Below are 25586 nucleotides of genomic sequence, written 5' to 3' on the forward strand. Positions count from 1 at the left end.
GGATGCCACACACTTCAAAAGATGCTACCCAATCCACAGCTCTTCCACCACCATCTTGTACAACACCAAGCCACCCCCTAAATAAATTATATACTTCCTTTCTTTTTTAACGTGGGATGGCCTTAGGGGAAAAAACTCCCCAAAATATGTTCATTAAAATCAAATTTCCTGTGTGGAGGTTCCGGGTCTAACATATCTTTTAATAATCATCATTTTAGGAGGTGACTGGTAGCTCATGAGAATATTTTGTTTAATCTGCCCTAAAAGAGTATATTTAAATCATTCACTTGTGGCAACCAGACTTCGCTTTACATTTTGAGATCACAATTTCAATATTATCACCTGGAATCAGCAGAGTCTGCAGATGCAGGACATTTCAGTATTTACACAATATGTAGTTTTTGTACAAAAAGTACATAAAAACTACACCAAAGTGAAGACTGCTTGAATTTTAAATACAATACTCTTTTCTGTGATTAGCAAAGGGCCCACTTTAGTATACAATTATAATTTTTTAGTTTCTTATTGTTTGTAGAATATCATTGCATTTATTCACATCACAGGTGTGAAAATTAGCAAACTGATCATGTTAGCAGAACTAAGCTACTAGAATAGAATATAAGAGACAAACTCCCCACGACAAGGGTGCACAGGCACCCCAGTTCATTTGTCCAGACACTACCTCTTCATTGTGCAGAAAATGTTCTTGTTAAATTGTTAAACACCTACTCATCATGGAGATACTGGCAAGAGATCTGTTCTCTTATCACCACAGTTAATTTATAATACAGCATTTTTCATTTTTTGGGGGGTTGTATTATGTAGAAAATGAAAACTCAGACAATGTAATATACTTTTTCCAATAATTAAATATCTCAGCATGCCTGTTTTGTAAAAGGAAATAACCTCACTCTTCTTTTCTTTTTCATTCAGTGTATGCAGATTTTCCATAGTACATATTATATTTAATATTTTATGTACCTTCTTTGTCTCTTGTGTTTTAAGCGCATAAAAATATTAACAACCCATCTCAGTTATCCATCTTCCACTTGTATTCACCTAGTCTCTGGGTATTCAACCTTCTCATTGGCCCCTCAATCTTGGTTAAGGTTTCCTGTGTCTGTGAGATCTCAAAAAATAAACTAGTCTACACCTGCCCTTCCTATATGTGTACTGCCTTATACTCCTTATTTCTTGAAGAGTAAGTGTACTTACAAAACAGGTACAACCGGATCAGGACATATATACTGAAGAGCACATTTAGAAATGCTTAAAAAAGTATTTATTTAATCATTACACATGAAATATTTAATGTTGTAAGTGAGGTCTTTAAAGAGCATTTATGTATTTTTTAATATTTCCAATTTTGAGGCCTCTGCTAGTCTAGAATGTGCTTGTCTGCTGTACTTTAGTGGCATGTGGTCCTTGACAAGTTCAATAAATGAGCAGTGAGTTGCACAGAGTACCCTAACCTACATCACATATACAGATATATATCTAAATATATATATATAATATATTTGTTTTTCTGCTTTTTTGCCCTGTTCTAGTATTAACTGTGAATAAACCTTACTCTAGTGGCAGCGTCTCCGTGTATTCGATTAACGACTTCTGATAAATACAAGGATAACATTTTTGCAAGTTTAAAGATATCATAACTTGTAATTGTGTTTTATTTTATTTTATTTTTTATCCCAGGTGAACACAGTTGGATTCACTCTTGGGGACCAGGTGAATGGCCCATTTCAGCTCGAAATCGACTTCATTGGTTTGTGCAATGACCGAGCGCACACAGAAGAATTTGCCTACGAGGCCTACAAGAGAAGTCCTATCTCAAAATGATCGTTAAACTACAGTTCTTGTTATTTGACCCTTCCTGTGCAAACAAGGGACTTTTGAAATTACATTGAGATTATTTTCCATCATTTCTGTTTGCTCTGACAGTACGTCACAGGGAATTTACTTCATGATTGATTTTTCGAATCATTTGAAAGCATGGAATCTTATTGCAGTCTTTAAACAAGTTACCTTCTGCCTTCGCAGGTATTGTATACCTAACCCAACCTAAAACTGTACAACAAACATGGCACCAAATACGCATAGGTCTGTAAAAGTGTAACTCACAGTGACCACTTTCTATTGTTTTCCTCTGTCCTGATCAATTGTTTGCCATCCCAGCCTTGGGTAGGATTACTTTATATTCTTTTTCCTTAGTATTTAACCTTTTTTGTTAACTGAGCTGCAATCTCTTTACAAAAGTCTGCTTTAATGGCCTGGTTTTAAATAGGTTACTGTCATGCTAAGCACACTGTACGGATAGCTCTTGTTTCCATGGCTTGCTAAGCGGTCATGTCAAGAGTAATGCAGGATATTCATTTAAGAGAGGTTTTATTATTCCTCTTGATTGCAGGATTTTCGGTTTTGAGTAACAGATAAAGATTGCATTTTTATTAATAGTTTTGCCAGCCCAGCGCCAAAATGGCGCTCGTGTACTCTCCCGAGCCTTGAGGTTTCATTGTCTTATTAACCAGCACAAAGGGGGAAACTGCTGGTTAATCTTCAATAATGGAGAATTCAGGCAGCTCGAAAAAGAGCCTAGCTGATGCCACCCCTCCTGAAGAAGATTCTGTTCCTTCAAACCTTGTCCCAACTATGGATGCCTTGCAGCATATGATTAAGGTCGCTGTGGAGGCAGCCTTTAGGGCAAGAGAGGTACCTGTTCCTTCAAAAGCACTTAAGATTGAGCTAAGAGGTGACCCTGTGTATCCTGATGAGGAGGATGTCGGGGTCGTTTTATGCAAGGCTCGCAACTGACATAAGTAATGCAGCATTTAGGGGACAATTTGGGTTTTCTCCATCCCTTTCAGCATCTAATGATGAGGATACCAATGCTTGGAACCATAATCCATTGGTGGAAATACTTAGTACTGAGCATTAGAAAGGACTGCTTATCCTAGCGTGACACTCTTGAGAATTTTACCAAAGAGCTCACAGCTACTGTTAAAGTGCCCAAGTTGATGACCCGCATATCATCCCAAGGCACTGTGATCTCTTGAGTATGCATTGCCATCTAATGTGGATAAGAAGATAGGAGGGCGCAGTAACTCCTACACCCCGTACCCTTTCAATCACTCCTATGGGACTTTCAAATGTTGGCAGACTAGATGCATGAGAGGGGACTGTTAATACTGGCAATGATGGAACAGCAGTTCTTTGTTCTAAAATTCTTTTTGGGCGGGCAGTAGTTGGGGGTGGGGGGGGGAGACTTACTGACAAGTCCAGGTTTCAGCTTCCTTCTTTTTCAAAGCTTCTCCTCTTCTAAAGTTATGACTGTACCACCTTGGCTTCAGGTGGGAGATGTTTTTTGCCATTCAACAAGACCTGGCAGGCATTGGCTCTAAGTATTGTGACAAGAGGTTTCCAGATAGCTTTTCTGGCACATCATCATCAACAATTCCAACAGAGACCTTGGTCCCAACTACGTTAAGCTCTATTAGAGAGGATTCAGCTTCTTTTGGACAAAGCATTTTGGCTCTCGTGTCTCTTCATCAGTACATGGCACTTAGAATGATTTCCTTTGTCTGAAATAAACTCACGAGTGATATATCATACTATTGTGTTGTATTTCATTGAAGTATAAAGCAATAAACCAAATGTTCTCTCTGCTTATTTCCTCATGATGAAAGAACTATACCAGGAAGACTGATGAGGAGGCAATGTCCCGGTTACTTACTGGTAATCGTCAGTACTCTGAGCCTTGGTCTTCCTCGTCACAGTCCTGTAACTTCTGCCTCCCTTGTTATTATTCATTTGTTGATTCGTTCCCGTTTTTAGACTTGGTTTAATTGTTGCAGGAAGCAATCACTGCAAGTTCCTCTTTTAGGGGCCTATAGATATTGGACGTAATGTTGAGAACATAATATTTAGGTTGGGCTAGGCAAACGGTGTCTCTGAGGTTAGAAGGTAAGTCATGGTGTAGGGAATGTGACTAGAAAGACCTGGACACAGAATAATAATAAATAACCCGATCAGTCCGCCTACTCTGTTTAAGTCTTTGTGTGGGTTTTATTTTATTATTTTTTTATTTATTTTTTTACATCAAATGTTCACCTGCTGTATTGGTTTTGGTTAACTAACAGACATATACCAACCGTTTTTTGCACATACTTTAAGCCTTTCTCTAAATACATATTGAAGACCAGGAAAGGGTAGTTTTTGAGAATGTTTGTTTTTATTTGATTGCAATTTATTTAAACATTTTAAAGTGGTATTAAGCGTGTGAGCATTTTATGTTGTATTAGCAGTACCATGATATATTAGCAGTATCAGGTTAATTGCTGAGATGCAGTAAAATGCTAAATCTGCCCTAAACATAGAAATGCTAATGTAGGTATTTAAAGCAAAAAGTGGCAATCTGCTTATAAGAAACAATTTTAATGCCTAAATTGTTTGGAAAGGAAAATCCTGGTTGCGAAATAGACTAGATTTCGCCTTTTTGTCATTGTTTTTTTTATTTTGGTGGCTGTTAGAAATGGGGTCTTTGGTTGGCAGTCAGGTTTCCCCCTGTCCAAGCAAGGCCCCTCACTCTAGTCAGGGTAAAAGAGAATCACCCTCAGCTAACCCTTGCTTACCCCCTTGGTAGCTTAGCACGAGCAGCAGGCTTAACTTCAGAGTGCTATGGGTAAAGTATTTGTACCAACACACGCAGTAACTTAATGAAAACACTACAAAATGACACGACACAGGTTTAGAAAAATAGGAAATATTTATCTAAGCAAAACAATACCAGAACGACAAAAATCCACAATACACAAGTCAAGTTATCAATTAAAAAGCAAAAAGAGTCTTCATGTGGTCTTAAACACACACTAACACTGTTAGCGAAAATGTACCTTGGGTGCGTCAAAAATAACCCCACACAGGCAAGTGTGCGTCAAAAAGGACTTTCGATGCGTCAATTTCACTCCTGAGCGAGACCTTCTGTTGTTTCTCCTTTCGTTGGGCGTGTCGTTTCTTCCCTCCACAGGAGAGCGATGCGTCGATCCCTTCAGCACTCTCGGATCTGAGCAGGCCTTGCTTTGTTTTTACACCCCCCAGCGGTACTTGTGTTGCGAATCCAGCCGCATGATGATCTGAAAACCATGCAGCGCAGGTTGCGATCTCACCAGCCTCCGTGAGCGATGCTGCTCGTCGTTTCTCCAGCTACGTGTGTTGATCTTTGTGTCTTGTTGCAGGCGAGCATCAATTTACAGCTGCGAAGCTGGCGGCGCGTCGATGTTTCAGCCGCATCTATCTTTTCCCCGCACAGCGTTCTGTGCGTGGATTTCTTCCTCTTGGGCTGCCAGCTTCTCCTTTTAGGGTCCCAGGAACTGGATGGGCACCACTTGGCAGAGTAGGAGTCTCTCCAGAGACTCCAGGTGTCGGCAGAGAGAAACCTTTGCTGCCCCTGAGACTTCAAATAGGAGGCAAGCTCTAAATCAAGCCCTTGGAGATCTTCACAAGATGGAAGGCACACAAACAGTCTTTGCCCTCTTACTCTGGCAGAAGCAGAAACTGCAGGATAGCTCCACAAATCACAGTCACAGGCAGGGCAGCTCTTCTTCCTCAGCTCTTCAGCTCTTCTCCAGGCAGAGGTTCCTCTTGGTTTCCAGAAGTGTTCTGTGGTTTTGGGTGCCCTTCTTATACCCATTTTCTACTTTGAAGTAGGCCTACTTCAAAGCAAAGCCTCTCTTGATTGTGAAATCCCGCCTTGCCCAGGCCAGGCCCCAGACACTCACCAGGGGGTTGGAGACTGCATTGTGTGAGGGCAGGCAGGTGTGAGTGACCACTCCTCCCCTCCCTCCTAGCACAGATGGCTCATCAGGATATGCATGCTACACCCCAGCTCCCTTTGTGTCACTGTCTAGTGAGAGGTGCAACCAGCCCAACTGTCAAACTGACCCAGACAGGGAATCCACAAACAGGCGGAGTCACAGAAATGGTTTAAGCAAGAAAATGCTCACTTTCTAAAAATGGCATTTTCAAACACACTATCTTAAAATCAACTTTACTAAAAGATGCATTTTTAAATTGTGAGCTCAGAGACCCCAAACTCCACATGTCCATCCGCACCCAAATGGAATCTACACTTTAATTAGATTTAAAGGTAGCCCCCATGTTAACCTATGAGAGGGATAGGCCTTGCCACAGTGAAAAAAATAATTTTGCAATATTTTACTGTCAGGACATATAAAACCCATTACTATATGTCCTACCTTAACCATACACTGCACCCTGCCCTTGGGGCTACCTAGGGCCTACCTTAGGGGTGCCTTACATGTAAGAAAAGGAAAGGTTTAGGCCTGGCAAGTGGGTACACTTGCCAAGCCGAATTTACAGTGTAAAACTGCACACACAGACATTGCAGGTCTGAGACATGATTACTGAGCTACTTATGTGGGTGGTACAACCAGTGCTGCAGGCCCACTAGTAGCATTTGATTTACAGGCCCTGGCACCTCTACTGCACTTTACTAGGGACTTACTAGTAAATCATATATGCCAATCTTGGATAAACCAGTTACATACAATTTACACAGAGAGCGTATGCACTTTAGCACTGATTAGCAGTGGTAAAGTGCTCAGAGTTCAAAAGCCAACAGATCAGAAAAAATAGGAGGCAGGAGGCAAAAAGATTGGGGATGACCCTGCAAAAGAGCAAAAGTTCAACAGTAGCTATACGTTATTGGTTTGCTGCTCCAGAACAACGTATTATTCCTTAATGCACAAACAGAAAGAGGAGATGGCACTGCAGTTGATTGGACATTCGTTTTCACAGGCCCCTCCCACAACTCAGGCGATTTGTTGTTGCCCAAAGGCTCTTCAAGGCAGCATTCTCTAAGGCAAGTCAGTACCACATTTACGTGTACAGGGGCAACCTCCAAAAGTAATCTGTTGTAAGTCAATAACTTTTGTTAATGAGTTTCTGTTGGTTATATAGTGTTCCTGCAGAATATCCATCTTTGAGGTTTCTATGGTCATCATGCTGGATCCAGAAGTAGCTTCCAGCAGATCGGAGGTGTTTCCAGCACAAATCAAAGCTCATCTGGTGCCCGTCGGATCTGATGTGGGTTCATATAGGCTGCATTCCCACCAGTGACATTAGATGCCCCCCCCCCCCCCCCCCCCCCCAAAAAAAAAATTCTGACCACCAAAGAGGCAAAGGCACCCAGGAATAGCTGTGAATATAAAGGAAACAGTGTATATATTATTGCTCGTAAGAAAGGGGACATGAGTGTGGGGAGGAATCTTCAAAAAAGTATATCCTCCAAAAAGGCATTACCAAGGGTAATTGATTTATTGTTCTAAAGAACTTTACTTACCTCAGATTTATCATCTTTGAAACTTTGCTAAAGCAGTGTTCCTAGTCAGAAGAGGTGGTCTGAGAGACATTTGTAGAATTCTGTACTTTTTTCAACATTGCCTTTGCGAAATGGAATGCTTGACTTGCATCAAAATCGTGCAAGTAGTGCCTTGTAAAAGTAGATGGCCACCTTGCTTATTGACAGTTATCTACAGTTAGCACCTGCAGTCTTGTTTAGTTGACTTTAATCCCGTCAAGATAATTTTTTTTTTTTTTTTTTTTTTTTTTAGCACAAAGGTGGAGCAGACTTCATGACAGAGCAAGGTGCACCTTTGAATGGTACATGTCACTTTTGCCCTTCCTGTTTTATTCTGGTACAAGTGAGCCTTATACAAAATTGTCATTCCCTCTACAAACATAAAATGTGAATGCCTACCAAGGGCCAATGGTCAAGCCTTGTTGAATATCCTAGGCAAATCCTTTCCCCACTTGGGACAGTACCAGAATTGCTTTAAACCCTAGGACCTCCAGGAGTTTGATGTTGGTGTTGTTGATGATGTTGCTTCTCTAAAGGAACCATTAAGACCAATTTGATATGCTTCACAAGATGCACAGCAAAGTGGTGAAATTCATTTTACTCCCCTCAATACAGTCAGTGCCACACATAACATCCCCTGTGGTCTAAAACTTATAGTATCACTCAAAGCGAAAGCTACCATCTCAGTTTATAAAAATGGCAACATCCTTATTCAAGCAGTGGAAAATTACCTACAAGCTTTTGACTCACTTTTCAGCAACCTGAAAAGGCAAGAGGCTGCCCCAGCAAACCCTCCTTGTCACCCATCTCTTATCCCTACTCCAAATGACTACTTTAATCCAATAACACCGCTCAAAGAACTACATCCAGTAACACAAGTAGCCCTGCAGGCCTCACAGCTTCACATAGTTTCCAGCCAGACACTAAACAATACCTTATTTCTGCTAAAACCACTCCAAGAACTACACCTGTTAGCAGCCCTGCAGTCCTCACAGCTTCACAAAGACTCCAACCACCACCACCACAACAAAGTAGGGACCCGCCTCATACACAGACTCCTAACCATAGCCCTAAACCTATGGACACCGCCCAATGAACTACTCACAAGGACAGTCGTAGACATGATACCTACACAGCTTCTCAGAAAATCCAGCCAGACCCCTCAGCACTCAGACATCTCAACCTAAGGAGCAACTACCCAATGGGTCAGTACCCAGAAACAGGCCCTTGACAATGAGCAGGAGATGGAACTGTAAAAACTAGCAAATCACAAAAATCTGCAAACATTCACACAGGATAAAATAGCGTGCCAATGCCCAGTACCCAAACCTCAAGTAAACCAGATCAATGACAACTAATCGGGGAACACCTACATTGGGTCAAGAAGAAAGTCATCACACTTCTACTCACACTGGTACTTAGACTTTTCAACTGAGATACACTGGGTCCCTGCTAAACAGGTCCCCAGTGCTCTTTGCCTAAAAACAGGTAACAGTGTGTACAATTGACATATATCTCTACCTGTGTAAGTCCCTAGCAAGTGATACCCCTTGGTACCTAGGGCATGGGTCGAGGAGAGGGTCACCAAGGGGTGCAGCATGTACTGTGAACACCCCCCAAAAAAACCTAAAAATGAGATGCACACACCTACCATTGCAGTCTGTGTTTCCTGATGCAAGCCAAGTGAAAACACATGGCACACCCATTGTGTCCCATGTTACTATCACTGCATCTAAATATATTTGTCACCCCCCCCCCCCTACAGCAGGCCTGGGAGCCCTAAGGAAGGGTTCATTATATTTGATGTGTGGTTATATCTACACAAGCGGACATGCCCCTGTGATGCCAAGCCCCATTGCTGAGTATTGCAAGTGAACAGCAAAGCCATCTTAAGGTATGTGGTGGACACTCACCAACACAAGTGACCCGGTCACATAATGGATTCACTGAACCCTATGGTGTTTGGTATCAAACTCCTCATCTTAATACAACCAGGCTGATGCCACCCTAGGAATTATTATGACATGCAGCCAGAGGGCACATTATGATTGCCCCCTGAACCCCACTAGTCTCTAAGTGTGTCACTGTAGATTGTTTTTGGGCCCCCTTGAGGTGAGAGCCTGTGCTCTCAGAGGTCAAACAAAACCTGCTCCGGAGAGGTGGGTTGTCAACCCCTCCAGCAGGAAGGCTAGCAGATCTGCAAAACAGTAAAACTTTATTTTGGCATCCAGTGCCATAAAAGTCGCAAAACACCACAATAAATAATAAATTCATAAAATAATTACTTTACAATAAATAAAAGTGGAACACAGAAGACAATACAATCAAAGTACAATTCCAAATTACAGTATAAGAGCTAGAAAGTGCAAGTGGAACTACATGGGGACATTGGAGCTAAGCAGTCTTGGTCAGCTTCCTTCTGATGTGCCACATTCCTCTGAGGAATTTGGCATCTGTGATGGCAATGGGCAGCCTAGGGTTTGATTTTACAATCCCCATGCCTGCAGCATAGTGTTGAGTCCCCAACCGTTTGCAGTTTTGAGCAAGCCATTTCCTACGTAGGGAAGTGTAAAATGGACATGCAAAGAGAACATAGGCAATAGACTCCTGAGACAGGTTGCAGCAGGGACATAACGAGTTAACGGCGGCCCTATTCTGCCTTCTATTGGTGAAAGTTTTGAGAGGAAGGGAGCCAAATCTAAATTGCATATAGAGATCCTGCCGGTCGGGTCTAGAATACTATCCAGGTAGGGCTCTAGCAGCCAGGTAGACTTGAAATGCAGAAACTCACTATTTAATCGCCCTACAGAGAGTGAGTGAGATATAGACTGAGCTACCCACTCCCAGTAGCAAGACTTCCCTCTTTCTTTGGTGGGTAGTGGCCCTGTGAACAGGCAATTCCTTGAGTCCCCCACCCCAATGGCAATCAATGACGATTTAACTGAATTGATCCACTTGATCTTATTGGAGGTATCCAGAAAACGAACTTCCCTAAAAGCAGTGGCATAGGAGGACAGTTCGGGATTAGCCATGATTCTCCTCCAAAACAGCAACGGTTTAAGACCAACTACGGCAGCTAGTGGTTTACGGGCCAGATCCAAATGCAAAGGAAGGAGCGGAGTACTCAGGGGCAGGAAGGTAAGCTTTCTCATGAACATATTTTCTATACAGGTGAGCTCCTTTACATCCTCGAAGCCCCAGAGTTCTGCCCTGTAGATTGCTGCACTAACTGACTTCATATTATAGATCTGGAGAGCTGCAGCTATTGGTTGAGTAGTGGAAGCATGGTGCTCCTTTAGAAGAGCTCCCACCAGCTGGCTAAATTTTACCGATGTAGAATTGATATGGGTTTTCCAGGACATTGAGTCTGATATTTTGATCCCTAGATATTCAAAGGTGTGGACTCGTTTTAGTTTAGACCCACCTAGGGAAAGGTTCCCCCGTATGATCTGTGTGGGTTAAGAACCATAAACTTGGTTTTGGAAGTGTGTTTTTATATATATATATATACATCTCTGAGAACAGAAGTTGTCAAATCGATTCAGCAAAAGTTGGAGACCCGTCAAGGTTTTAGATACTATCAAGGTGTCATCAGCAAACAGCTGTGTTGTGTTGTGATTTATTTTATTTTTTTTCCCTTGTCTAGGGCTGGTGCGTCAGAAGGCTGTGAAGTGAGGTGTTGAACAACCTGGTTCAGATATAAGGAAAAGGAGTTTGGGCTAGTACACAACCCTGCCGGAAACCCCTTACTACCCTGATTGAATCAGTGAGGTCACCTTGGTTCCCCCAACGTACTCTTGCAAAGTTGGCTTCATGCGATCAAATGTTTATAGCCAGGATCTCTGGAGGCATTCCCATCTCGTTGAGAACCTCCCAAAGTTTACCTTTGGGGACCAGGTCGAAGGCAGATTTAAGGTCTATGAAGGCTACATAGAGATGCCCCTTCCCTATTGCTGCAACCTTCCAATACAGAAGCAAAAACTTAAACCCCTGATCTATGGTGCTTGTTTTGGACCAGAAGCCAGCCTGGAATGGTGACAAGATGTTATCAGTAGTCCAGTCATGGATTTTGGATAATAGGGCACTACAGAATACCTTTTGGATTGTATCTGTAAGGCTTATGTGCCTGTAATTGGCGAGTAGGGACCTATCACCTTTCTTATAGATGGGTATTACCTCGGCACTCCTCCATGACTCAGGAATGGAGGGTCCCCTAGCAATTGCTTTGGATAGAAGAAGGATGTACTCAGCCCATTTGTCAATGTGGTGGAGAAAAAGGTCACTGGGGATACCATCCGGGCCAGCAGCTTTCAAACCTACTATATTATTGATTGCATTGCAAATATCTCCTGGGTTAAGCAAACCATCCCAGTGGTTAGTACTCAGCTGAAAAGGGAGTAAAGGGGCAGAGGTGGTCGGAAGTTGGCTTTCAGCATTATAGAGGGAATTGAAATGTTGAAACCAGTCTGGGAGCTGGATGTTATTGCCAATGGCATGGGCTCCCCTTTGGTTGCTTTTGCTTACCATAAGCCAGAAGGATTTGGATTCCTTGCGCGCACAAGCGTCCTTCATGAACCTCCATCTCCTCCTCCTCCCCCCAGTCCTTCCTGGCCTTATTCTGCGCCTGCTTGTACTGATTTCCCAAAATCCTAACATGGGCAACATCTCTTTGCTTGATTGCACTAATTAGGTTTGCCTGGGTCAACCGATAGTCTTGTTTAAACCAGTTATCTCCCTCGCGGGGTGAAGAACTACGAGTGGTGTGGGCAGCTGGCACAGTAAATAAATGTTCCAATCTTTTGAAAAACACAGTATGTACATCTGGTAGGGAGGAGCAGTTTCCCACTTCCTCTTCCAACGTAGATATCAATGCTACTCAGTGTGTCAGATCTTGGCTGATGGTAGTGAGGATGTTGTCTTGCAGGATGACCTTACTCCTCCTTAAACGCCGTCTGTTATACTCGGGCTGGACCACCCTAGTTACATGAGCAGTGTTTGGCGCAATGTGCGCCCTTTCCAATGGGGGCTCTAGGCTAAGACAAAGTGTATTATGCTACCTGTCCATTTGGTTCCGGACTACCATGTCATCTACCAAATGCCAATGTCTGAGATCCATCAGAATGTAGTTGATGCAACTCTTCCCCTGTGAACGTATAGGCAGCATGCCTATCAGATTTGGGGGTAAAAGGTGGGTGCAGTGTGAAATAGCCCAAAGGCGTTTAACTGCAAAGCAGCTTGGTGCCACCCCTTAATGGGGAAGAGGGGTAGCTCAAGCTTGGGTATATGCCATAGGTTGTCTTCTTCTAGGAAATCACCCATGTTGTCCAGACCAAGGTGTTCTAAAGTGGCATTGATCTCCCCTGCTACAATAAGGGTGTGGTTGGAAGGTCTCTCACCCAGTAGGGTCTCAAGAGACTGCAAGGTGGTGGATTAGTTGGGCCCCCTTGTCCCCCTGGTGTAGATGTTAAATATCTCTGTGGTCCCGGGTCCCTTAAGACTGATACCAAGAATGTCACGGCTGTTGGTAGGTAGCCATTTCACTATGCACTGTAGTGTGATTTTCACCCATATTAGGAAGCCCCCCGATGGGCGACCCGTCTTGCTAGAAATAGCGGGAAGATGGTAGGTTGCATAGCTAGGTGTATAGGCAGGTTCAACTAGCCAGGTTTCCTGGAAGATACATATATCATATTGCTTTCCGACGAGTAGTCATGGTATTGGGCGAGGAAGGAGAATTTACCTGGTGATCTGAGGAGCCTGTAGATAGTCTACAGGCATCCTTAGTGACTAGTGCAGCAGTCTTAAGTGGTACAATAGGGACCTTCTTACCTCTCTGACCGGCTACATCCACTGAGTAACTGGTAGTGTGGGTACAATTGTCAGGACTTGCGCAGCTATTGGGACTATCATTAGAGGCCTGTGCCTCTGCCTCTAGGGGTCAGTCTAACTTAGAACAGACGGTACCATCATCAAGAACAGGGTGAGAGGGTGGCACACAAGAAGGGAGGGGTGGTTCAAGTTTCAACTGTATAGGCGACCCATCTGGAGGGTTGGTTCTTTGGTCTAGTGCCACTAAATCATAAGCTATTTGCCCATTTCCTAAAAGACGTTTGATAAATCAGACAGAGAGCTTGGGAACCTATGCTGTCTGGCCCTGAGAATATATTTTCTAATTACTGAGAGACATCCTCTACTATGACGAATCCAGTGGGTGACCTTGTTAATCACAGAATCTTCCCATTAGCCGTCCTTCCCCCCTGGAGTTAAGTTTAGGTACATTACTCATAGAACATTTTCGAGGCGATGGGTGGTGTTTCTGGCAACGTGTGTTCTACTGAAATGTCGCCCCTCCCCTTGTGTAGGAAGTAGAAAGTTGGGACCTTTGCTCTATAAATAGTTGGGAGCAGATTAATTTGGCACACCAGCAGGTGCTCAGGAACCCATGGTGTGGGCTTGGACAGGGGTCATGGGGGTAATGTCCTCATGTGGCAAGCCTGTATGACTCCCAAGGTGTTTTACATGGGGGGGGGAGACACGGAGGGGGGACACGGGGGGGGGGAAACATAGGAGGGGCAATGGGTGCCAGGACACGGGGGGGGGAAACATAGGAGGGGCAATGGGTGCCAGAGCAGGGGTGTTGGTCAAGACTGGGTTAGCAACTCCTTCCCTAGATATTCTCCCCCTCTCTTCCATAAGATGCCCCACATTGACCACAAGATTGCCAATCGTACACTTTCTGACCTAAGTGTTTGAATACAACCTACCAGGTCGTCGTTTGGGGAGGGAGGGCATGCCTGGTTGTTTGATATGCAGCCTACCCCATCTTGCGCAGGAGGAGCTGCGAAATCCTGGGTTGTAGATGGATCTAAAATACATGTTAGTGGTAGGAAGCGATTGGTACAGTGAATGGGAGAGGGAGGGGGCGCTGTTGCTGTGTCATGAGTGGAGCCAGAGCTGGGAAGTAAATCTAAAGAGTTTTGGGGGCACTCTACTGGTCATGTTCCTCATCCGTACCCTAGCTTTATTGAACATGTTTGGTATACTTTCCTGCTTGTTAATCAGCGGTTAGGATACTAAGCACAGTTTGGGACTCTTTGGTTGATCTACACCAGATGATGGAACTAATACTTCCCTGCAATCTGCCAATAGGTTATCAATGCGATCAAGCACATCATTACAGCCTGACTTTTTAGAGTGTTTCTTATGCTTTTCCCCCCCACACCACCTTCGGTCTATTTTCTTTTACCCATCACTATGGCAATATGTTGAGACAGAACGAAGGAGCCCAAGGTAATGCATAAGAGTGAAACTAAAGGGAAACAAAGCTATTCAGCAATGGCCAGAAATAATAACCAGGCTCGGGGGGGTGGCACCCAGCCCAGCCTCGATCAGCCGAGGACGGCAACAGAAGGGGCCGTCCTTGGTTGGGTGCGTCCCGCACTGCGGTGTGCCCCTTTGCGCTTTATAGCACTAGTTGGAATGGCAAGTGGGAGCAGGTGATGCACAAAATGGCTGCCTTTTGGGGCCACAAAGCAGATTGGGATATGTAGTCCCTCTGGACAGTGTTAGCACTTCCCGCTCTGCGGTGTGCTCCCTTGTGCTTTAAAGCGCTCGTTGGAATGGCAAGTGGGAGCAGGTGATGCAGAAAATGGCTGCCTTCTGGGGACCCAAGGCAGTCTGGGATATGTAGTCCCTTTGGTCAAAGTCAGTGCTTCCCCTGCATACCAAGGCCAGGGGCTTCCAAGGCCCTACCACTTTTAGTATGTAACGCCACCCCCTCCAACCACTAAACCTCCTGGCATCCCCCCCTGCCCTGAGGCCCATTTTGCACCAGGAGAGGTGGGAAAATTAGCAAGTCCATAGGTGTGTACCATCACTGGGCTAACCACACCCCTAAAGTGGGCTACCGCAGGAAGGTTTCAATCATCTTGTTTTTGGTTGGAACTAGGCTGCCTGGGATAGGAATATGCCCACTCCCCACAGGAAGTGGTCATATTTTCATGACCTGAATGCTTCTTACCACTGTAATCGGCCAGTCTCTGGGCACCACCAGGTTTCTTGCTTGTTCTGTATTGACCAAGGTAGGGGCGACCCTTTCCAGTAACCACAGTGCTGCTGATAATAGAACACCAAGAAGGCTGTAACCTCCAGAAGGAGTCCTAGAGGAAAAACCCCAACTTGGGAAAAACCTCCGATAAAGGAGGCAAAGAAATCTGGAACAAAAACTGCAGACAGGACAAAGCAGGTGAAGGCCAAAATCACAGGAGCGAGGAGCACAACCGGAACGGAAGTGTTTGCAACGCAAGGAACAGAAGACCAACTGTGCTTATATACTGACAAACAGGAAGTGATCTGCAGGAAGTAATGAAGACACCATCTTGGATTGGGAAAAGCCACATAAAAGCAAATGGAAAAATAGCCGTAGTATAAAAGGTAGGGAGCAAGGCATGCAGGGAAGGAAACACAGACTCCTGGGAAAGAGAAAATATGGCCAAGAAGGAACAAAAAAGAAAAAGAGAAAAAAGAAGAAAACCAGTAAGAAACGGGTAAGTAAAACTAGGGGGGTAAAAGGTGGGCGCAGCGTGAAACAGCCCAAAGGGAAAGTTTCAGGTCGCAAAATGAGAAGCACCCCGCCGGAACAGTTGCCTGAAACGCAGACTGCCGATCTAACTGTGGTCCGCAAGTGGAAGGCTGCCGGTCTTTGCGGCGGCGGCGGCAACCATATTGGGGGTGTAGGCACCCCAAGGGTAGGTAGCCCATTGGCTACTACCCTACATACCCCTAAATTGAGTAGTTAGATGGTTCCCTGGCACCAGGAGACAGATTCTCTGGACTTGAGAAGAAGGACACTTGAGTGCCTCAAAAACAGAGGAGCATCTACTAACTTGGCCTTTCCCTGTCAGCCTGCATGCAGTGCTCGACTATTGCGCCAAAGACGACTCGTCCTGCAGCTGCTCTACCTCCAGAAGCCAGGGTGGACTGCCTGCACTTCAAGAAGCACCAGGATCTCCTGTGGAGTAGCTGAACTACTTCCCTCCACTTTGCAGGCACCTGAGAAAAACCTTGAGGACTCTGGACTGTCAAAAACCAGAGACTGGAAAGCACCACTGCACCCTAGCCTGAGCTGAAGTGGGCTAGTGGTGCCACTGTGGTCCGCAGGCCCTCCAGGACACAAGCCCACCCAGAGTTCCTCTGCTGTCAACTCCCTGATGCTGCCTGCAGCATCTTTGTGCAGGCCCCCTCCTCTGCGGCCGTCTCTGGTGACAAATGCCCAATGCCTCACGACACCTCTGCACATTACCATGCCAAACTGAGTAGAAGTGTCCCAAAGGTGTCCCTACATCCCGAGCCTTGCAAGAACTGAGCCCCCTTGTTGGTTCAGTTGGCCTGAACCCCTAGTACTCGCCTGCAGCTTCTTTTCTTCAGGACCATTTCCCATTGAAACCAACATGACACCCAATGTCTTAAAACACCTCTGCACCTGTACGCCCCAGAGCCCCTTGAGGTGACCTGATGATGCTGCCTTGCATAGTGCTCCGTACTTACCTTAATTCCAGAAGACTGGACCTGTAAGTCGCTTTTGAATGCCTGTATGCAACAAATGTGTTTTTCTCCATAGGACTGCATTACAGTTTTACAGACACTTCCAGTACTTTCTTATTTTGTTCAAAACTGCCTCTTTATTTATTTTGGTTAAAGTATTCTGATGTTAAAACATAACATAAACCAAGTAACTATTTTTCTAACAATTGGTCTTGAGCATGTGTCTCATTTATTGCCTCTGTGAGTACAACTAATGCTTAGCACTACCTCTGATAAGCCTAACTGCTCATCCACACTACCACAATAGAGAGCTATTGGGATTGCCATGTGTAACCTTTTAAACCCAGAAGGGTTGTCTTGACTATCTTGATACTGTCCCGTACATTGGTGCACTACATAGATAGCCAGCTTCCAACAATTGCTAAAGCGGGATCAGTAAACATGATGGACATCACACCAGCTGACTGGCCAGACATCAAATACTTTTTCCAAATATCCACAAAGGAAACAAAAATAAAGGGTCAAATGAGAAAGGGAAAAATCAGTATGCGGGATTACAGCTGCATAAGCATAACTAAATTGGTGGATCTATTCCAAACCTCCCTAGCACCACTCGGACTGACCAAAAATCGGTTCTAAAACTGAGGCACCTCTACAGTAGCAATGTGAATAACATAGTTCAGAAGGTTGTTTCACTACGTTTAGAAAGGCATATGAAAAAAACATCAGTAGCGTGGTTCAACCAATTCATTATCAATGAAAGAAAACAACTTAGGCTTACGGAATGACTGCGGAGGAAGGAACCAAACAATATCCATCTTGAACAGTTGAGAATGCAAAGACTCTCATAGAAAAAAAAGCAATCCTGAAGGTCAAAACAACAGCAATCAAATCTCAACTAGACCGAGTGAAGAACAGAAATACTTCCTCAAGTTGGTATCTGGGGACTGAATCATACACTAAGGAAAACACAGGACTGGCTGGCAGGCACACAACTATCCAACCCTAAATCAGCTGAAAACCAAATGTATTCTCTTCTCCCCATCCCTTGGACCTCAACAACCTCAATCATGATCCCTTAACATCAAATTGCTAAACTGCACCCCAACATTCTGCCACTCCATAACATCCCCAGGCATTACAATAGACTCAAATCTAAACATGCGAGCTCACATACCAGCTGCAACCTGAAGCGCTAACATACATCTGCACCTTCTAAAGAAACTAAAACCTTTCATACTGCCAAGAGACCACAAAACAGCGGTTCACTCTCTAGTGCTCTCAAGACTGGATTATGGGAATGCCACATTCATAGGCCGACGTAAAGCTTGCTTAACCCCAATGAAAGCGGCAATAAATGCAGGAGCAAGATGTAACAGGCACAGACTGATATGATTGTGCTTCCCCATCACTCAGAGCACTCAGCTGGCTCCGAATTGAAGCTAGGATCGAACTGAAGGTGGCTTGCATAACACATACAGCTCTCCACAGTTCTGGTCCTAAATTCTTGATGAGTAGAATTAAGCCATCAGGCGGTGGAAGAGACTTGAGGTGCTAAATCCCTCACACTAGAACCACCCAGATTCAAAAAAAGGAAAACACATGGCCGCATTTAAGCAGGATTGGCTCCAAATATTAGGAACTCCCTAAAACCCTCAACGAGATCAATTACTTCTCTCAGAATCTTCAAGACAGAAGTTAAAGCCGTACTACCAGAAAAACATGTCTTAAGAGAACTCTTTGGAAACTGTAAATTACTCTATTGTATATTTTGTAAGTGAATGGTGTTTTTACTGTACCGGAACTATCATCAGCTCTCTCTTTGTACTGCGCTCTGATACGGTAATGTTCATGTCCGTGCTTTATAAAACAGTATAAATAAATAAAATAAATTGGTGCACCCCTAGTGTGAAACCATCAAAGAATTTCAAAGTCACTACATACTGTAAGATGCAGTAATGCTTCACAAAAATAGGGACAAGGAGGTTAACTGGTCCAGTGTACAGCCTCCTATATCATGTCTATCAAATCAAAAAAGGTACACTGTTCCAAAAAGAGTGACACCAGCAATAAGTGTGGTTCCCTTTAGAAGCAAATGCCCTCAAAATTCATCATTGGGGTTGCTCCACGCCAGACTGGTGCTGCAATGTCTGACAGGACCCACATTGGGGTCACTGAACCAGACTACTGTGCAAACCAACAGCACGGAGAAGTGGAGAGAAAAGTGAGGTAAAATTGACTCAGAATTCCTTTAATTGAAATCAAAGGGAGTTGGTCAAGATTAAAATCAAGAATGCGAGTACAGGGAAATAATGACCCTTTTCCTCGCATACAAGTGGTTGAGAAACTCTATTCCCTATGCCACTGTAATAGTCAACATGTTTCGCGCCTACCTCGTCCATACAGATCTCATGGCGCTTCTTCGGGACTGAAACAAATCTTCTCCAACAAAAACAGATACAGTGGTCTATAATAAAGATAATGATGGCGTAGTCTCTACTCAGTTGTCCAATGAGTAATTTTTCAGATGAATCAACCAATCAATATTGTAGCTTGGTCTTTTATTAAATCAGGCGAGTAGATAATTAGTCATAATTGCCGCTGGAGCTGGAGATTCTGTTCTCTCTCTTCTGACAGAAAATTGGGCGGCGCACGGGATAAGAGAGAACAGAATCTCCAGCTCCAGCAGCAATTATGACTAATTGTCTACTCGCCTGATTTAATAAAAGACCAAGCTGCAATATTGATGGAGTTCCAGATCAGTTCAGAGTGATTTACCTCATTTCCTACATTCTAGATTAGATATTAACCGAGACCCACCAACTACATGGGATATATGTGGATATATGTTTATATATGTATATGTGTATATATATATATATATATATTTTTTTTTTTTTTACTCCTGCATAGATGGTTTTCTGTTAATTATAGATTTTCGGTTCAAAATGGACACCACTTCATTTCGCCATTACATGGCAGCTGAGACCCAGTTATACTGCATTGTATCGACCTTTGCATTTCTTTCCTTAAAGTGCTGCGATGCGTAGCTGGTTATGGAATGCTTCTCTTCAAATAACAGAGTAAGGTGAGGTTGAGGACTTGAGAACAGTACCTGCGGCGCGTCCTATGTCCCTTGGGATTCTCGCATGGAACAGCTGTTGTTGCTGTGGAGGTCTCTAAATGACACCCTAGACACCCCAATCTGCTTACTTTGGGACACCCTGAACCCGGACGTCCAAGACACATTCATAGCAATTTCTGCTAGGCACAACAAGGAGCGTAAAGGCAAAAGCCTTCTCTTAGATGGTGGGATCCAAGAGTTTGAGGAAAAACATAAACATTCAGCTACACGTAAGATACACTGCCAACTTTTGATGGCACAAGCGGAACTCAGGGCACTAGATATTGATAAAGCAGAATATGCATTGTTGTGCCTTAAAACAAAAATTCCACTCGGGGCAATAAAGCAGGCTATCTACTGGTGCACTGTCTGTGAGCGCAGGCGGTCCGCCACAGAATAACCGAGATGGAGGGTGGGGGAGCAGGGCTGAAACTCCGTCAGGACCATCACATTGCACCGCACAGATGTTTGAGCATTTCTATCTCAAGCTGTATACAGCAGGGACACTGAATGAGGCAAGCACATCCCAGTATCTAGACTCCCTTCATTTAGACCACTTACCCACTAGTGACTCCGCCCACTTAGACAGGGATATACATATTAATGAGGTGGTGGCAGCCATAGCCAGACTTACACCAGGCAAATCTCCTGGCCAGGATGGTTTTCTATCTGACTTCTACAAATGCTTTGCCTCAACGCATGGCCCCCATACTATATAATTCCTTCAGCGCATCAGGGATCGTTGCAGATACAATGAGGCACGCCACTATTACAGTGATTCCTAAACCTGGGAAAAACCCGGGACGGTGTGCCTGTCTACGACCTATCTCATTGCGCAATGTCAATGCCTAAATCTTTACCAGCATACTGGCAGCCCGCCTGACTCCCTATATGCATGGACTCATAGATCCAGACCAAGCCGGCTTCATACCCGAACGCAGCGGTAGCATCAATACCAAATGCCTATGCCATCTCATAGACAAAGTAAACCGCTCACCCACACACTGCCAATTCTGTTGTCGGTTGCTGCAGAAAAAGCATTCAACAGGGTCCAATGGCCATATATTCGTGAAGTATTAACAAAAACCGGCCTGGGCCACTGCTTTCAGAAGTGGGTGTGCTGTAACTATACAGCTCTACAGGCCCGCGTCAGGGTGAATGGCACACCGTTGCAACCCTTCAGCAGAACATGCGGCACGAGACAGGGCTATCCTTTGTCCCCCCTTTTTTTTTGCCCTTTATATGGAGCCACTAGCAGAGAAGATACGAAGTGACCCCCCAGATACAGGTTATCGACATGGAGGGCAGGGAACACAAATTACCTATGTATGCTGATGTTGTTATGGTCTCCATTACACGACCTCACACATCCCTCCCACCCTTAATTGCTGAGTTGGAAGACTGGTAAAATATTGTGTTTCAGGGTTAACCTCCAAAAGACGCAGATTTTGAGACTGACTGTCCCACAGGCAGACCAACACCGCCTCTCCCAGCCATTCCCCTTCATGTGGGCTATACATGATATCTGCTATCTGGGCCTCCAGATCCATTCTACACTATAAAAGACGGCATAGCGAACTATGCTGGGCCACTCCCACCAACCAAGAACTGCAATCCTGGGCCAGGGGCGCCCTCTTTTGGCTGAGACGATTAGTGGTGATGAAAATGACACTCCTCCCCAAAGTATTGTATGTGATGCAGACGCCTCCCCCACACGCCCTAGAAAAGATGCAGACCGCAATTGAGTCTTGTATTTGGGGGAAGAAAAAAGCCCGCATATTGAGGAAACAAGCATATTGGCCCGTGAGGGAGGGAGGTCTGGGAATCCCACACTTAACCGATTACTATCAGTCTGCTCTGCTCCGATATATGGTGGAATGGTCACGGCCCAAGAAAAAGAAGCATTGATCCTTCATCGACCAGGCGATTGCCAGGATTCACATCTGGAAGATACCTTGACTCACCAGATCACGAAGACTAATGGGGTATATCTGTCCCCCTTCTTCAGAGCGACAGTGGGCATATGGGATAAGGTCCAGATTACAAAAGCCCTGTTAACACGCTTGTCCCACAGATGCTGATTTTGGGAAACCCTGACTTTCCGCCAGCAATGCATGATGTATTGTCATACACTGGCAGACCTCTGGTTGCAAAAGGGTGGGGGGACTTTTTGACCAGGCAGGTGTCCTAGAGTTTACACAGCTACAAGAAAACCACAGTCTCCTCTTACATGCACACTGGCAATACATAGCTATATGGCATTGACCAATGCAGCCCATGTATGACCCAATGATGGTCACCAGTGTTTAATTTGTAAATAAAAAGGTGCCGGTGCCCAAACCCTCCTCTTAAACATGCAGCTGCTGCAATTAAATGTGCGAACACAGAATACTGAGGGAGAGTACTCCTGAAGCCATCTCGGGCATCTTCAATCCATATAAAGCCACTCCCTGCCTCTTCAGCTCACTCTTGCAGCTTTCTATTTTCTATCTTTGTGTCGCTTTTTTGTTTTTCCCTTTTGTAGGAAGTTGGCTCTGTATGTGCTATTTCAAAGTAAGGAATAGCATGCACAGAGTCCAAGGGTTCCCCTTAGAGGTAAAATAGTGGTAAAAATAGATAATACTAATGCTCTATTTTGTGGTAGTGTGGTCGAGCAGTAGGCTTATCCAAGGAGTAGTGTTAAGCATTTGTTGTACATACACATAGACAATAAATGAGGTACACACACTCAGAGACAAATCCAGCCAATAGGTTTTGTTATAGAAAAATATCTTTTCTTAGTTTATTTTAAGAACCACGGGTTCAAATTTAACATGTAATATCTTGTTAGAAAGGTATTGCAGGTAAGTACATTAGGAACTTTGAATCATTTCAATTGCATGTATACTTTTCAAGTTATTGACAAATAGTTACTTTAAAAGTGGACACTGCAATTTTCACAGTTCCTGGGGGAGGTAAGTTTTTGTTAGTTTTACCAGGTAAGTAAGACACTTACAGGGTTCAGTTCTTGGTCCAAGGTAGCCCACCGTTGGGGGTTCAGAGCAACCCCAAAGTTACCACACCAGCAGCTCAGGGCCGGTCAGGTGCAGAGTTCAAAGTGGTGCCCAAAACGCATAGGCTATAATGGAGAGAAGGGGGTGCCCCGGTTCCGGTCTGCTTGCAGGTAAGTACCCGCGTCTTCGGAGGGCAGACCAGGGGGGTTTTGTAGGACACCGGGGGGGACACAAGCCCACACAGAAATTTCACCCTCAGCAGCGCGGGGGCGGCCGGGTGCAGTGTAGAAACAAGCGTCGGGTTTTCAATGTTAGTCTATGAGAGATCAACGGATCTCTTCAGCGCTGCAGGCAGGCAAGGGGGGGGCTTCCTCGGGGAAACCTCCACTTGGGCAAGGGAGAGGGACTCCTGGGGGTCACTTCTCCAGTGAAAGTCCGGTCCTTCAGGTCCTGGGGGCTGCGGGTGCAGGGTCTTTTCCAGGCGTCGGGACTTAGGTTTCAGAGAGTCGCGGTCAGGGGAAGCCTCGGGATTCCCTCTGCAGGCGGCGCTGTGGGGGCTCAGGGGGGACAGGTTTTGGTACTCACAGTCGTAGAGTAGTCCGGGGGTCCTCCCTGAGGTGTTGGTTCTCCACCAGCCGAGTCGGGGTCGCCGGGTGCAGTGTTGCAAGTCTCACGCTTCTTGCGGGGAGTTGCAGGGTTCTTTAAAGCTGCTTCTTGAAACAAAGTTGCAGTCTTTTTGGAGCAGGTCCGCTGTCCTCGGGAGTTTCTTGTCGTTGTCGAAGCAGGGCAGTCCTCAGAGGATTCAGAGGTCGCTGGTCCCTTTGGAAGGCGTCGCTGGAGCAGAGTTCTTTGGAAGGCAGGAGACAGGCCGGTGAGTTTCTGGAGCCAAGGCAGTTGTTGTCTTCTGGTCTTCCTCTGCAGGGGTTTTCAGCTAGGCAGTCCTTCTTCTTGTTGTTGCAGGAATCTAATTTTCTAGGGTCCAGGGTAGCCCTTAAATACTAAATTTAAGGGCGTGTTTAGGTCTGGGGGGTTAGTAGCCAATGGCTACTAGCCCTGAGGGTGGGTACACCCTCTTTGTGCCTCCTCCCAAGGGGAGGGGGTCACAATCCTAACCCTATTGGGGGAATCCTCCATCTGCAAGATGGAGGATTTCTAAAAGTTAGAGTCACTTCAGCTCAGGGCACCTTAGGGGCTGTCCTGACTGGCCAGTGACTCCTCCTTGTTGCTTTCTTTGTTCCCTCCAGCCTTGCCGCCAAAAGTGGGGGCCGTGGCCGGAGGGGGCGGGCAACTCCACTAAGCTGGAGTGCCCTGCTGGGCTGTGACAAAGGGGTGAGCCTTTGAGGCTCACCGCCAGGTGTTACAGCTCCTGCCTGGGGGAGGTGTTAGCATCTCCACCCAGTGCAGGCTTTGTTACTGGCCTCAGAGTGACAAAGGCACTCTCCCCATGGGGCCAGCAACATGTCTCTAGTGTGGCAGGCTGCTGGAACTAGTCAGCCTACACAGACAGTCGGTTAAGTTTCAGGGGGCACCTCTAAGGTGCCCTCTGGGGTGTATTTTGCAATAAAATGTACACTGGCATCAGTGTGCATTTATTGTGCTGAGAAGTTTGATACCAAACTTCCCAGTTTTCAGTGTAGCCATTATGGTGCTGTGGAGTTCGTGTTTGACAAACTCCCAGACCATATACTCTTATGGCTACCCTGCACTTACAATGTCTAAGGTTTTGTTTAGACACTGTAGGGGTACCATGCTCATGCACTGGTACCCTCACCTATGGTATAGTGCACCCTGCCTTAGGGCTGTAAGGCCTGCTAGAGGGGTGACTGACCTATACTTGCATAGGCAGTGAGAGGCTGGCATGGCACCCTGAGGGGAGTGCCATGTCGACTTACTCGTTTTGTCCTCACTAGCACACACAAGCTGGCAAGCAGTGTGTCTGTGCTGAGTGAGAGGTCTCCAGGGTGGCATAAGACATGCTGCAGCCGTTAGAGACCTTCCTTGGCATCAGGGCCCTTGGTACTAGAAGTACCAGTTACAAGGGACTTATCTGGATGCCAGGGTCTGCCAATTGTGGATACAAAAGTACAGGTTAGGGAAAGAACACTGGTGCTGGGGCCTGGTTAGCAGGCCTCAGCACACTTTCAATTGTAAACATAGCATCAGCAAAGGCAAAAAGTCAGGGGGCAACCATGCCAAGGAGGCATTTCCTTACACAACCCCCCCCCAAACGAAAGAGGATGAGACTAACCTTTCCCAAGAGAGTCTTCATTTTCTAAGTGGAAGAACCTGGAAAGGCCATCTGCATTGGCATGGGCAGTCCCACGTCTGTGTTCCACTATAAAGTCCATTCCCTGTAGGGAGATGGACCACCTCAACAGTTTAGGATTTTCACCTTTCATTTGCATCAGCCATTTGAGAGGTCTGTGGTCAGTTTGAACTAGGAAGTGAGTCCCAAAGAGGTATGGTCTCAGCTTCTTCAGGGACCAAACCACAGCAAAGGCCTCCCTCTCAATGGCACTCCAACGCTGCTCCCTGGGGAGTAACCTCC

General features: G+C 45.2%; 1 protein-coding gene across 3 annotated transcripts in view; it reads left to right on the forward strand.

Annotated features, from left to right (window-relative positions):
• Positions 1 to 3609, forward strand: part of NDUFAF1 (NADH:ubiquinone oxidoreductase complex assembly factor 1) — a 124475-nt gene extending 120866 nt beyond the window's left edge. For all 3 annotated transcript variants that reach the window (XM_069208794.1, XM_069208793.1, XM_069208795.1), the window contains exon 5: positions 1699 to 3609. In XM_069208794.1, coding sequence (XP_069064895.1) covers positions 1699 to 1842 — 144 coding nt within the window. In that variant the 3' untranslated portion in view covers positions 1843 to 3609. The remainder of the gene's footprint in view (positions 1 to 1698) is intronic.
• The last annotated feature ends 21977 nt before the right edge of the window (positions 3610 to 25586 follow it).

The sequence above is a fragment of the Pleurodeles waltl genome, chromosome 9 (genome assembly GCF_031143425.1).
Source record: "Pleurodeles waltl isolate 20211129_DDA chromosome 9, aPleWal1.hap1.20221129, whole genome shotgun sequence".
Taxonomy (NCBI): Eukaryota; Metazoa; Chordata; class Amphibia; order Caudata; family Salamandridae; genus Pleurodeles; species Pleurodeles waltl.